Source organism: Gopherus flavomarginatus, chromosome 1, assembly GCF_025201925.1.
Source record: "Gopherus flavomarginatus isolate rGopFla2 chromosome 1, rGopFla2.mat.asm, whole genome shotgun sequence".
Lineage (NCBI taxonomy): Eukaryota > Metazoa > Chordata > Testudines > Testudinidae > Gopherus > Gopherus flavomarginatus.
Window position 1 is genome coordinate 261,107,026 of NC_066617.1, and position 15,034 is coordinate 261,122,059.

Sequence of the window (15,034 nt, forward strand, 5' to 3'; positions counted from 1 at the left end):
ATTTCTTAAATATACATAGAAAGGCAAAAATAGGGGGGCGAAAAGCAAAAATATACTTCGCATCAGTTGTATGTGTTTCTGCGTACACACACAACTGCATAATTAAAAACTAAATGCTTCACAAACCATTTCTTGTCAGATTATCTTTGAAAAATGATCAGCACCAACTGAGCACAGTTGTGACATTTAAAATAGCAACAGTTTAAGTTAGCCTTATTTTGTTCCATAATTTATCTTTACAATTTTACACTTGTTTCTTTCATTTTGACGAGGTAAACCACAATAAAACAGAATGATCATAGGGCTAAAATCAAACGTGTGGAAACTGAAACCAGTCCAAAACAGGGATGAGCTAACAAATTACTTCAATTTTATCACCTTGAAGACTTAGAACTTGATCAAATAGATCACAAAGACAGACCGGAAGAGTCCCTTTTCGTACACATTTTAGCTTGAAACAATGTAAATGAAAATTAAAACCATACATAAAATAACCTTGCAATAAATTCTTCCTTCCTACAAAAAGCCAAATTCCAATATTAAGTACATTTGCACGCAAAGTAGGATTTTTCAAGGTGATGAGAAGGCAGGCAACTGCACATATGTTAAAGAATTTGTGCACTAAATTTCAAGTCATATTTTGTGACTTTCCAATTGCCAGTCTAAAATGTTTCTGCTTGGAAATAAAGTATGTACAAAAAACTGTTTTGATAATAAACACTGACAGATACTTGGAAATTAAACAACTTAAATGGGCAGTGAGTTATTTACAATGTCCACACTAATAATTGCTGACAACAATAAAATCAATAACTATCTCAGGATCATTTTACAGCATACAAGAGATATAATTCCTAAACAAGGTTTATATTCAATGGCAAAACTGTGCAAATTGGAGCAAACTGAACAGCATGCTCTCCTCCCTTACATAAACGTTAACGCATGCTGGTGGATTTCCCTATGTGGAGTGTTTTACTTACAACACAAAGAACCTTCACAACTTCAGCTTTGTTTTAGATTAAGTGAGGATGTGCACTCTAAGTACCAATTAGCTGAATGTAAATTTGAAAAACTGAGAATGGCAACCTTACCCAACACAGAGATCTAAGAAAATTAACAGTTTCTCCCTGAAATTATTATAAGAGAGGATTAAAATTTGTAATAGTAAATATTAAACAGCTAGTGGCAAGGAAAACTTTATTGTCCCATTTACCCTTCCACAACAGGAGTGAAGGTTTCCCAGAAGCCCTTGAGTAAAACATGCATCTTGTTGAACAGAACCCTCACAGGCAGAAAGCAGATATAGCCCCAAAATCTGAAATGAATATTGCTCTTCCATTTACCTCCACACTTACCATTTTCTCTCAAGAAAGTGTATTGCAAGTGTCATTAAATCCAGACACTTCCCATTCCTTGGTGCATGCTTGATACAGGTTTCATACCATGGTAAATTTAGTAACATGGATTATATTCACCAAAATTGGACTTCAGGCAGGGCTTCTGATGCTTTAAGTAGAGCGCCCAAGCACCCCACGTCGAGACCCACTCCAAAGGCTGATTTCCTTAGGAGAATCCCATTATTTGTAGCGTTGGGACCCACCACCGTTTTTGTTATGTATCTAAATAGCATTTTGGTAAATTAATTCAGCCTTTACTAACTTACTTGAATTTAGTGTTTGGCGCGTTTTGGCACTTGTGCAGTACGCTTCAATGACCTTAAGAATCTGAGCATCTTCTTCCAATGCAGCTGTACCTGAAGTCAACAGAAAAATAAATCTTTACCATGGCTCTAGTTATTAAGCCAGTCATGTAATTATAAAGTCGTTTAAAGCCTAGAGACATGTACCAGATAAACCAATTAAGGTTCAGCTCAGTGATTCTATTTATTACACCCACAAAATTGTAGCTGATACCTTAATCTATATTCTGGAGTGAGTTTCAATGAGCGAAAAGAGTTTTAAGAAAAACAAATATATACTTAAATGTTATCAAATATATTGAAAAACACCTCAAAACTGGGAAAGAAGGTTTCTGAATATTTTAAAGCTGCCCCTTTCTGTTTCTTTTCCAAGAGAGCTATGTGGAATATAAGTGTTTTGAAGAAGCACGTCTTTACTCTATGGTATTATGCAAACAGCAATCAGATACAAAAAGTACACCCAAACAGTTATTAGTTGCACTTTAATTCATATCACAGTTTAATTAGAGAAACACAAGGAATGGAATATTATCTTCTAGTAAATAAATCAGAGCATCATGTAGTTCCATAACTAAGTCTTTATTAAGGTTCACAAGTGAAACAATCATACAATTTTTCCATAGCAATACTATGAAAGGAAGTCTAGCTTTCTGAAAATTAAACTCAGCATAATATTATAACATATACTGTTGTACAATTTCAGTCTTGTGGCTATCAGGAAAAGTGACACTTACCGTATGAGTACTTTTGTGAAATCTGACAGCATCTGACAACTATTTTCAGACTGTGTTAAGTGAAGCTTGTTAGGTTTCTTAACAGAGCTTAGGGCAGAGAAAACATTCCAGACACAAAGTTCTATGAATAGTTGCTTTGGAGTTAATTAAAAGAAAATCCATGTGAAGCTAAAACTGTTCTTCCTGGGCTTCAACTAGATCCTTTTATCAAAGCTGCTTCAGCTAAGAACAGGGCGTGAAATCCTGACCACGTTTTAAGTAAATGGGAGTTTTTAAGTCTTGACTTCAGTGGTGCCAGAATTTCACCAAGGTTGGTTGGTTTGTTTTTAAATTTCCATCCATTTTTTCCCATCCCCACAAAGCTTTATATACCATTGGCCTTTAAGATTTTCACTGAGAGCATACGAAGGTCTTTCAAAGTCAGCAAGCAGTCTCCTAGCAAGCAAGACATCCAGAAATTCCCATTTTTATTTTCAATTATTTATGATCACAACCAAACAGTACTCTACAGAATATCCACCAGTGATGACTGTTTGCAAACACCACTAAGAAGAGCTCATAGCAACATGATAGTTTCCCAATAACGTTTAAGATGTACAAACATTTCTCACCTATTCCAAAACGATTTCCTTTTTTTAATAAATGGAAAAAATCTGTCAGCAAGGCAATTCCTCTAGGCAGGGTGTAACACCATTGTACTGTTTCGTACAGTAGAGATGGAGAACTAGTAATTATGTAGGCATTAACTTTCTTACATCATACCCAGGTTCATGGAAGCATTTGGTTGATACATCTCAGGTATCTGATTTATTTGTTCAAAGCGCAATTAACACTCAAGGACAACTGCATGCTGGTGACTACTGAAGTTCCACATAAATATCTGATGGGATTTGTTGTATTGTGACTGCATTGCAGAAGTTTCTTTATTACTTAACTGATCTCCATTGGTCAGAACACGTCAAATTCAGCATTGTTTCTCAACACTGCTTCATTTCTATTCCTAATTATAGCAGCTGTGACAGATTAAAACATTTATGTTTCAGCAGTTCTTGAAATTAAAAGATGGTCAGATTAGTAGTGATGTGTTTGTTTTTCAGTTCTATTCTATCCTTTCTTCCATATTTTAATTCTTTATTTCTCACATTCTCCTCAAATAATCAAGTTTGTGACATAACTGCTTTTAAATGGCATAAAAGCGAAATACAAAGGCATTTTAAGATCACAGATCCACTTCCCGCCCCCATCAGCCCATCTGTAACCATCATACCACTCACTTAAAAGGCATAGTAATGAAAAGGATGTTACAACTGTTTTTAAATTATGTGGCTTCTGCATCTCTAACTAGCCCATTGTATCAAAACAGTTAGTACTAGTAATTAATATTTTACTACTGGGAAGCAGCAGTAAGCTCTACAATCTTTAAAATAAATACTTAAAGGAAGTATGCTTTGTAAATTTAAAGGGTAACAAGAAAAATGGTCTGACGTAATTATGTTGTATATGTTCTTTAAAATAATTTAAAATAAAAATATCAGTAAAGATATAAATGTTTTGGATAAAAATGTCATTGCCATGTGTTGATATAACAGAACAAAACTGTCACATTAAAGAAAGAGCTTCTATTGCGCTTACCTATTATTCAGCAGAATCTGATTAAAAAAGATTTCCCAAAATGTTCTCTTCTGTGATCTGGGAAGACTGAGAGAACAAAAAACAGCACCAACTTATTTTGTACTGTGGGGAACCATTACTCCCTTTTGCTTTGAAGATTTTGAGAGGACAGTAGATTTACATAAAAAGGAATGCCTCTTATTTGATCAGTCCAGAATGAAAGTGACAATGCGGAAGGGATAAAGCAAATCTTGTTTTAACAATATCAAATAGAAAGTCTAACTACTGGGGTGCAATTGAGTGTCTAGTATCGAATGAGACTACTGATATAACAGTCATCACAGAAACCTGGTGGAATGACAATTAACGGGAACCGGTAATATCAAGGTACAAAATATATAGGAATTAACTGAGTGGGTCATGGTTGGGGGAAGCCTGGCACTCTATGTGAAACAAAAAATAGAGTCAAATATAAGAAAAATCTTAAATGAATCAGACTTTACCACAGAATCTCTATGTATAGACATTCCATGCTTGAATTATAAGAGTATAAACAGTAGGAATATACTACCAAACATCTGACCAAGATGGTAACAGTGACTGTATAATGTCAGGGACATTAGAAAGACTACAAAACCAGAAAACCCAATAATAATGGGGGATTTAACTATCCTCATAGTGATTGGGTAAATGTCACCTCATGACAGGATGTAGAAACAAAATTTATAGACACCATAAATGACTGCTTTTTGGAGCAGCGAGTCCTGGAATCCACAAGAGGAGAGGCAATTCTTGATTAAGTCCTAACTGGAGCACAGGATCTGGTCCAAGAGGTGAATATAGCTGAACTGCTCGGTAATAGTGACCATAATGTAATTAAATTTAACATCTTTGTAGGGTGAAAATACCATGGAAATCCACCACAGTAGGATTTAACTTCAAAGAGAAAACTACACAAAATGAAGAGTCTAGTTAAACAGAAATTAAAAAGAACAGTGACAAAAGTGAATGGAAGCTGCATGGAAACTATTTATAAAAACATCATCATAGAGGTTCAAACTATGTATATGCCAAATAATAATAAAAACAGCAAGAGGACCAAAAATGCCACCATTATTAAACAGCAGAGCGAAAGAGGTGGTTAGAGACAAAAAGGTATCCTTTAAAAACTGGACGTCAAATCCTACTGAGGAAAATAGAAAGGAGCATAAACTCTGGCATGTAAATATAAAAGTCTAATTAGGAAGGCGAAAAATGAATTTGAAGAGCAACTAGCAAAAAGCAAAAAAAGTAACAGGAAATTTTTTTTTAAGTACATCAGAAGCAGGAAGCCACAATCAGTGGGCCACTTGTTTATCAAGATGCTAAAGGAGCACTCAAGGAAGATAAGGCCATTGTGGAGAAGCTAAATGAATTCTTTGCAATGGTCTTCACTGAAGAGGGATGTGAGGGAGATTCCTACGCTCAAATCATTCTTATTAGGCAACAAATCTGAGGAACTGTCCCAGACTGCAGTGTCAATAGAGCAGATTTTGGAATGAATTAATAAACTGAACGGTAATAAGTCCCAGGACCAGATGGCATTCACCCAAGAGATATGAAGGAACTCAAATATGAAACTAAAGAACTGCTAATTGTGGTTTGTAACCTATTGCTTAAATCAGCCTCCATTCCAGATGACTACAGAGTAGCTAATATAACGCTGATTTTAAAAAAGGCTCCAGACATTACATTACACGCTGGTAAGACTAACTTCAGTACCAGGTAAACTGGTTGAAACTATAGTGAAGAACAGAATTATCAGACATACAGATGAACATGATTTGTTAGGGAAGAGTCAACACAGCTTTTGTAAAGGGAAATCATACTTCACTAATCTATTAGAATTGTTTGAGGGGGTCAACAAGCACCTGGACAAGGGTGATCCAGTTTCTGGACTTCCAGAAAGCTTTTGACTCCAAAGGCTCTTAAGCAAAGTAAGTAGTCCTGGGGTAAGAGGAAAGGTCCGCTCGTGGATCAGTAACTGGTTAAAAAGATAGGAAACAAAGGGTATTGATAAATGGTCAGTTTTCACAATGGAAAGAGTTAAATAAGGATTTGTACTGTGACCTGTGCCGTTCAACATATTCATAAATGATCTGGAAAAGTGAGTGACCAGTGAGGTGGCAAAATTTGCAGATGATACAAAATTACTCAAGATAGTTAAGTCCAAAGCTCACTGCAGAGAGTTACAGAGGGATCTCACAAAACTGAGTGACAGAGCAACAAAATGCCAGGTGAAATTTAATATTGATAAATGCAACGTAATGCACACTGGAAAAAATAATCCCAACTAGACAGACAAAATGATGTGGTCTATATTAGCTGTTGCCACTCAAGAAAGAAATCTTGGTGTCATTATGTAAAGTCTGAAAATGCCAGCTCAGTGTGCAGCAGCAGTCAAAAAGGGAAGCATTAGGAAAGGGGTAGATAATAAGACAGAAACTATCAAAATGCCATTATATACATTTATAGTACACCCACACCCTGATGTACAGTTCTGGTCACTCCATCTCAAAAAAGATATATTCGAATTAGAAAAGGTACAGAGAAGGACAACAAAAATAATTAGCAGCTTTCATATGAGGAAAGATTAAAAAGACTGACTGTTTAGTTCAGAAAAGAAACTGAGGGGAGAGATGATAGAGGTCCATAAAATCATGAATGGTGTGAGGAAGTGCATAGGGAAGTGTTATTTACCCCTTCACCTCACACAAGAGGCAGGGATCACCCAATGAAATTAACAGACAGAAGGTTTAAAACGAACTAAAGGACGTATTTCTTCACACAATGCCCAGTAAACCTGTGGAACGCATTGCCAAGGCCAAATCTGTAACAGGGTTCAAAAAAAAAGAACTGGTTAAGTTCATGGAGGACAAGTCCATCAAAGGCTATTAGCCAAGACTGATGGGTCCCTAAACCTCTGACTCCCAGAAGGGATCACTCGATAAATGCCCTGTTCTGTTTGTTCTCTCTGAAGCATCCAGCACTGGCCACTGTCAGAAGACAGGACACTGGGCTAGATGGACCCATTGGTCTGACCCCCTATGGCTGTTCTTATGTTCTTAAAGTGGAAAGACAGAAGGAAAAGAATCGCTTTTAAAGAAGAAAATATTGTGGTCAAATGATGACCACTGTATATTATAATCTGTTTCAGGCTTTCTAAATTTTTAAAAACATTTTTTTTGCCATAAATCAAAAATTATATTCAAAACCATATAGGCCAATATTTTCAAATTTGGTTAATTACTGTTTAGCCTCAAATGCCATATTTAAACACCTAAACAAATAATGACTTGGATATTCAGAGTTGCAAAGGCATTCTCACAGCTCCCATTAAAATTTTCAAGAGTTGGCCAGAGTATTTACTTTCCTAGACTCCCAACAAGTTTATTTTAAGTTGCTTAATAAAATTATATTAAAACTACTTCAAACAAACTCACACAACGTGGATTCCTTAAAGGGCTGTGTATATGCTGTATTCAGTTACAACCACCACAGAATGCAACAACAAAACTAACTTCTAAAATATTTTATGGGCCAATTTATAGTAAGGACATTGACAAGATGTCTTGGTATGATGTAGAAGACAACACACTGGAATTGGTTTAAAAGGCCAAAGCCACAACTTTTATTGGAAAAGCTCAAACCTGGAACTCTCTAACTATATGTATATGTAAAAAAGGAAGGAACAAATTTCTTCCTGGGAGGCCCTGTATCAGTGCTTGGTAACAAGGTCCTTTCTTGAGAAGGCCTTATGTCTTCTCTACTGTCTTTCATTCCATCCGTATGCAAGGTTCTAGTGAGCGAGATGCTTGCTTATGCAGCTGTCACATTAAAAACAAACAGCCCAAGCTTTATAGCCCAACTGTGTCATGCAAGGAAACTTGCAAGTGAAACAAGTCAGCAGTCCACATCCACATACTACTCAACTAAAGTTTCCATCAGTACGTGTAAACAACATACATTCCCTTCACTAACCTAAATTCCTACCATAGGAAATCCACAGCACATCCTGGGGGAAAAGAAGGCTCCCACTGTATGCAACAAGTGTCTGTGATGTTGCACTCCACATGCTTTATGAAAATATGCTTATGAATGTGAATACGATGTAACTGGAATATTCTTTATGCAAAAGGTCTCTTGTAAGGTATCATTACAAAGCTTATAATCTACTGAGCGTGTTCATTCTATTTGTTTGCATGTATTATTTCTATGTCTGAAGTTAGGAGAACAGGATATAAACTTGAATTACTGATGTAAATTAAGTGGAAGCTATTAAGAATGCTTCAGGATCAATGAACTGTAAATGGCTCTGTTTACTTGCAAACCTTTCTGTGTACGTGTGGGCCAGCCCAGGAAGAACAGAGGCTGGGGTCTCACAGGACATGTGATCATGTCACCTGAAACTGGAATCTATCTTAAATCTGGCACTTTTGCATTTAGAAGGAGGGGTCGGGACCCAGAGAGAGAAAAAATTCCTGCCTTTTGCCAAAACTATAGAAGGGGGTGAAGCAGGATAAAGAGGTGGTCAGTCATGAGAAAGCCCCTGCTTTCCACCTAGGATGTCTGCTGGAATTAACAAGGACTGTATTGGGGAAAGGACTGGGCCCAGACTAGGAAGGAGTCTAGTCTATGAAAGAAGCTTATTGGAACATCTCTGAGGGTGAGATATTGCCTATAATCAGCTTTTTAATGTATTAGACTTAGACTCGTGTGATTTTGCTTTATTTTGCTTGGTGACTTGCTTTGTTCTGTCTGTTATTACTTGAAATCACTTAAATCCTACTTTTTATACTTAATAAAATCACTTGTTTATTAATAAACCCAGGTTAAGTGATTAATATCTGGGGGAGCAAACAGCTGTGCATCTCTCTCTATCCGTGTTATAGAGGGCGGACAATTTATGAATTTACCCTGCATAAGCTTTATACAGAGTAAAAGGGATTTATTTGGGGTTTAGATCCCATTGGGAGCTGTGTGTCTACGTGCTGGAGATAAGTAACCTGCTGAGCTGTTTTCAGTTAATTCTGCAGCTTTGGAGGCATGGACCAGAACCTGGGTCTATGTTGCTGCAGGCTAGTGTGTCTGGTTCAACAAGACAGGGTTCTGGAAGTCCCAAGCTGGCAGGGAAAACGGGCTCAGAGGTAATTTCAGCACATCAGGTGACAGTCCCATGGGGATCTCTGTGACCGAACCCGTCACAGTGTGTCATGGGAAAAAATCCTTCTCAACTCAAAGTATGGTGATTCTTTATGACAGCATTCACTATGTGCTTCACATGTTCCACAAACTCAAATAGACAGGTCTCTCTTCTAAGAAGCCCACAACTTAAGGATACAGAAGTAGACAAAAACTGAGGAAAGCAAATGTGGTTTGAGTACATGAACTAGTTCAATCTAAATGGCTTAATTATTTTAAGCACCACACAGACCCCTGTTATCACAAATGTTACTTATCCATTCACACATGTGAATCAGGATATATTAGTACACATTAAACAGACAGAACTGGACTGAAGTTAAGACGGTAGAATAAAGACTTTTTTCCCACCTGGATAACACAGTTATTAACACTTATCTTTTCTTTCATCCTTCCTACTCCCCCACACTTCTATTATGCTGCCAATGCTACCTCTATACTTGCTTAAGCTTTTGTTCTTTATGATATTTTTTATCTATAAACCCATCTTGTTCCTTGGAAGCTTCTCTAGCTTTGTCATAGCCTATGGAACAGGACAGTCCAGATTTTCCACTGACCTCTGTCATAGATAAATGACATACAGAAAAGACCCCGTTTCTAAGGAAATATCAGTTCAGTTGTTAGACCGAAAAAATGACCTACCCTGAAAGACACCAGTGTCAGTACCAGGACCTGTAGGTATCTGCTTTCAAACCTCCAACTCAATGGGAACTTTGAAAACAATCAATAGTCTACATACTTAATTATACCTTGGGAAGGTAGGATACTATTTTTACACTCTAAATTGCTCCTCACAGACCTAAAGTTACTGTACTCAAATTTACAGTACTTTCTTTCACTTCATGAAGGTACTTACAGAGTAAAAATTTAACTAGAGAGTTAAGAAGTGATTTTCCAGTATATTGAGATCATTTCAGTACAAACCATTCCTATTATTTATTTATTTATTTATTTTTTGCTTGTTGCCAATCAATATAAACAGCAAACTAGAAGTACTGGTACCTAGAGAAAATTGAAAATTGCAACTTTCATTGAGGAAAAAAAAATATCATCCATTTCTCTGCAAATTTATTTTTTCACACACTAGCACCTTGTGAATACACAGATATTTCTTACTTTTTCTCAATGCAAACTCTTCGTCTGATGGCTTCCGTTCAGGCTTGCGCTTGGGAAGCAGCTTTTTCATGGTTTTAGGGCTTTTACTGAGATCCTGGGTGAAAAGAAAAGCAAAAGTTTTTTGAAAAAAGATTCCAAATGCTGAAATTTTAATTTGTGTTTAAGTAGCTGTTAATTGTAAAAATCTTATAGAGTTACATCAAAATTTTGCTGGCTGATATTATTTTTGGCCTATTTCAGGTTTACTTGAATTCATTTATTCCCCCCAACCCCACTGGCTGTTTGCATGTTATTCTTTTAGTCCTATTAACAGAAATACACAGCAATGCTTCTGTAAGTATGCAGGCTGTCTGGGAGATAGAGCAAAGGGAACAATGGCAAGTGGGACACAAAGTATTTTTCTTAACTTCTGAGAGGTCGACCCATCTTATTTAGAAGCAGATAAAACAAGCTCTAAGGTGGAAGGTTGGTAGGTTATACACATCTATTTCTTTAAATCAAAATTTGAGGAGTGCTTGTTATAGCTTTGAACAGAGAGAAGTACAGCAAAAGAATACAGTGACAGAGATTCAACACTTCCACTCTATAGTGAGTCATGCTAGTGTATAGGGATACAAAATGCATACTGATCTACCCCTTACCTTCAGAATACAAGACAGCCTCTATACATATGTAGAACAAGAAAGTGAAAAGATGAATGAGCAGGACAATGACCAATGAGGATGAAGATAGGTTTCAAACATTCAGTCATATACTAAGCACTGTAAAGATGAGTGAAATTTTGCCACATTTAAGAATTAAATAAATGTTATACATACCAATGCATGAAAAGTTCACTTATATTTAATTTAAAGGATGGACATGCACTGCAGCTGAATAAGCTAATGTAGTAATTAAACCAAAATGTTTAACCTTCAAATTAAAGGCCATCTCTCTCCCCACATTCCTTTTGTTTGTTTTTTTTTGCTAAAGTGTTTCATGACAAAAGATTGACCCCATTTTTTAAACAGAGAGCACAATTTGTGTGCCCGCAAAAAATTCAAATTTCTGCCCATAAAAACTCATCTCCTGCATGCACACTCAAGATATTTGCAGGAACAATTGTGCAAACTCCTTAGGGAACTGTTCTTAACTTTAAATCAGAACCATGACAATGCATGAAACAAGCTTTTCAATACAAGTTTAGTATTGCTTCTGAATAAAGTATAATACTTTTCTGCCATATGCCTACTACCTTGCCCTTTTATAGTGCACCCCCACCACAGGATCTCAGCATGCTTTACCAAAGTGACTAACCCCTATTTCCCCCATTTTACAGCTTCTAAACAGAGAGACAAAGTGGCTTTGAGTTACCCATGGTCTCACAGGAAGTCAGTAATAGAATCTCTGACTTACTTCCCTAGACACAGCTGCCTCTATCATCAAATTACACGAACCACCAAATTCTGCATAAACCAAACATTTTAAATATTCTTCATTTTTACACACAGGCAAAATTTAGTGATAAGAACAAGTTTGCCTACCACTGACATCCTTTTGTGGCTTAATAAAAATAGTTTTGTACAGCTCAGATTAAAATCTGCAACATTAAAGGATGTGGGGTGGGGTATAAAAAAAGAACGAAGAATCATTACGCGTCATCATAAATGATACCATAATTTGAAGTTGATGCACAAAAAGTCATATACTTTAACTTCTAGGATTAAATTTAAAGGTTTACTAAGTGCATGTAAACAACAGTTTAATATTCAGGAATGAAATTAGTCATAACAATTGTAGATATTCAAAATTATCTGAGACTCCTATGCAGTAGGAAATGCGGGTTAGATTGCTGATTCTGGACTCTTTCTCCATTCACCAGCGAGCAGTGGCAACACTTCGATCTCTGGGGTTACCAAGAGAATGTCTCACTTTGCTCACTCATGACACTCGCTGGACAATTTTAAAATAGCATTGTCTCACTGCAAAAGGTGTTTCTTGCGCCCTACTGGACCAGAGGGATGGTAGAAGTAGAGCAGGATATAGAGAACTAGATATATGGGAAGTAGGAAAAAAAAAAACTAGGAGAAAATCTTCATAGCTCAGATAGGGATGCATGAATGCAGAGGATTTCCACTCCATCTGCCCAGTAGATGATGATGATGATAATAATAATGAATACAAGTGGGCACTAATCAATTACCACTGTTTCAGTGTTAACTTAATTTAAGTGAAAACATACACAATATAAACACACATACAGAACTATAGATGATCATGATATGAAAAGAACTGAGTTACACCTCTTAAGTGTAGTCCTGTACTTTTATGGTAACATTTCTGGGTTCCAATACCTCACCTCTTTATAACAGAGAGCTGCTGAAGGCCGTAATGGAGGTGCAGGTCGTAAACAGCTCAAGCTCCAAGGTTTGGGAGTTTTAGGAGGTTCCAGAGGTCCCCAGTTTATAGTGGTATGTGGAGTCCCATGATGTGAAAGATGTGGAAGCGTGTGGTATGCAGGAGTCAGTGGTATTGGTTTGCTGTCTGAATGTTTGCTGGATGGTGTTACTGGATGAGAAGGAAGCTGCCAAATTAAAAAGTAATTTTCAAAAACAGAAAATCATTTACACTGGCTACCTAACATTTCTATTTATTACAGCTCCAACTAATACAGTTTTAAAAGCTGAATAATTATTGACACAACAGAACATAATTTCATTCAAGAAACTATTATTGTCTACCACACAAACAGTATATATTGAACCACAACAGCTATAAAATTCTTGCTCACACCCCTTTCATGCTTCACATTTAAAGAGTGAGTGCAAAAGAACAATTTAGTTTAACTCACTCAAATTTAGAATTGCCAGGAAATTACCTGCAAAGCAGATTAAAACTCAAAAGTTCTGGTTTGTGGCGACATTTGGAAATTAGTTTTTGAACTGAATGAGAACAAAACAAATATTTTCCAAATTGCCTGCAAATCAGTTTAATACATTTTTCATTTCAGAATTTTGCTACAAATTTTGTTAACATGTTCTCCATTTTCCCATTAATTTTCCATTATTTCATAACATGTCCACTAATACTACTATTAACATCATAATATGGCATAATAGTTGAAATATCTTATTTTATATTTTATTTTTAAAATCATTGTAGACAGCTGCTATTTAGTGCAGACTGAAACATTTTATCTTCTTTTCTAGGTCCAAGTGTCTCTTCTGTGTTGTAATGAAACAATCTGACACAAATAAAATACATGAAATATAATAATTAACATAAAATTTAAAATAAGAACAGACTGTCATATTATGACACGTCAAAAACAGCAATGTAAATTGTGCATGGCTCTTACTGACATATTATGAAATGATGTAAAACTAAGATACAAATGAAAAAAAGCTATAAAATAAATTATAATTAAAAATGATACTTCAGAATTTCCCAAATGTAAGGTTTTTCAAAACTAAGCCTTGGTCTACACTACGAGGTTAAGTCGAATTTAGCCGCATTAGGTCAATTTTATAAACAAACAATGTGTCTACTCAACCAACCCCATTCCATTGACCTAAAGGACTCTTAAAATCGACTTCTGTACTCCTCCCCGGCGAGGGGAGTAGTGCTAACATCAACCTTGCTGGGTCAAATTTGGGGTAGTGCAAACGCAATTCGACAGTATTGGCCTCCAGGAGCTATCCCAGAGTGCTCCAACGTGACCGCTCTGGACAGCACTTTCAACTCCGATGCACTAGCCAGGTATGCAGGAAAAGCCCCGGGAAATTTTGAATTTTATTTTCTGTTTGGTCAGTGTGGCAAACGCAGCAGCACAGGTGACCATGCTGTCCCAGGATCGCAAACAAGCTCCAGCACTGACCGAATGGGAGACACTGGATCTGACTGCTGTTTGGGGAGAAGAATCTGTGCAGGCCAAACTCCAATCAAAAAGAAGAAATGCTAACATATGTGCCAAAATTGCACACGGTATGGTGGAGAGAGGTTACAACAGGCATACACGGCAGTGCCGTGTGAAAGTTAAGGAACTCAGGCAAGCCTACCAAAAGACAAAGGAGGCAAATGGTCGCTCTGGGTCAGAGCCCCATACATGCCGCTTCTATGACCAACTGCATGGCATTCTAGGAGGGGACCCTACCACTACCCCACCACTGTCCGTGGACACCTGTAAGGAGGGAGTCTCATGCAACAGGGAGGAGGATTTTGTGGAGGAGGAGGAGGAGGAGCAGAATGTGCAGCAGGGAAGTGGAGAATCAATTCTCCCCGCAGCCAGGACCTTTTCATCACCCTGGGACCAATACCCTCCCAAGGCGGGATCCCCAACCCTGAAGCCAGAAAAGGCACCTCTGCCGAGTGCACATTTGTAACTACACTACAGGGTTTAAAAGCAATTGTGTTTAATATTTGATTTGCCCTGATGACTTGGGATGCATTTGCGGCCAGTACAGCTACTGGAAAAGTCTGTTAACGTGTCTGGGGATGGAGCAGGAATCCTCCAGGAACATCTCCATGACGCTCTCCTGGAGGTATTCTGAAAGCCTTTTCGTCCTCCACGGTAGGACCCTTTACCACACCAAGACAGCAGCAAGTAGTCTGGAATCATTGCAGCACAAAGCATGGCAGCGAATGGTCCTGGGAT

General features: G+C 37.2%; 1 protein-coding gene across 5 annotated transcripts in view; it reads right to left on the reverse strand.

Moving 5' to 3' along the window:
- The window catches only part of ARHGEF7 (Rho guanine nucleotide exchange factor 7), a 228,893-nt gene that overhangs the window by 28,972 nt on the left and 184,887 nt on the right, over nucleotides 1-15,034 (reverse strand). For 2 of the 5 annotated variants that reach the window (XM_050948141.1, XM_050948154.1), the window contains exons 16-19: nucleotides 12,740-12,964; nucleotides 11,043-11,063; nucleotides 10,402-10,495; nucleotides 1,664-1,753 (exon numbers count right to left, since the gene is read on the reverse strand). In XM_050948141.1, the coding sequence (XP_050804098.1) occupies nucleotides 1,664-1,753; nucleotides 10,402-10,495; nucleotides 11,043-11,063; nucleotides 12,740-12,964 (430 nt within the window). The remainder of the gene's footprint in view (nucleotides 1-1,663; nucleotides 1,754-10,401; nucleotides 10,496-11,042; nucleotides 11,064-12,739; nucleotides 12,965-15,034) is intronic. The other 3 variants (XM_050948144.1, XM_050948165.1, XM_050948175.1) reach the window with 2 other exon arrangements.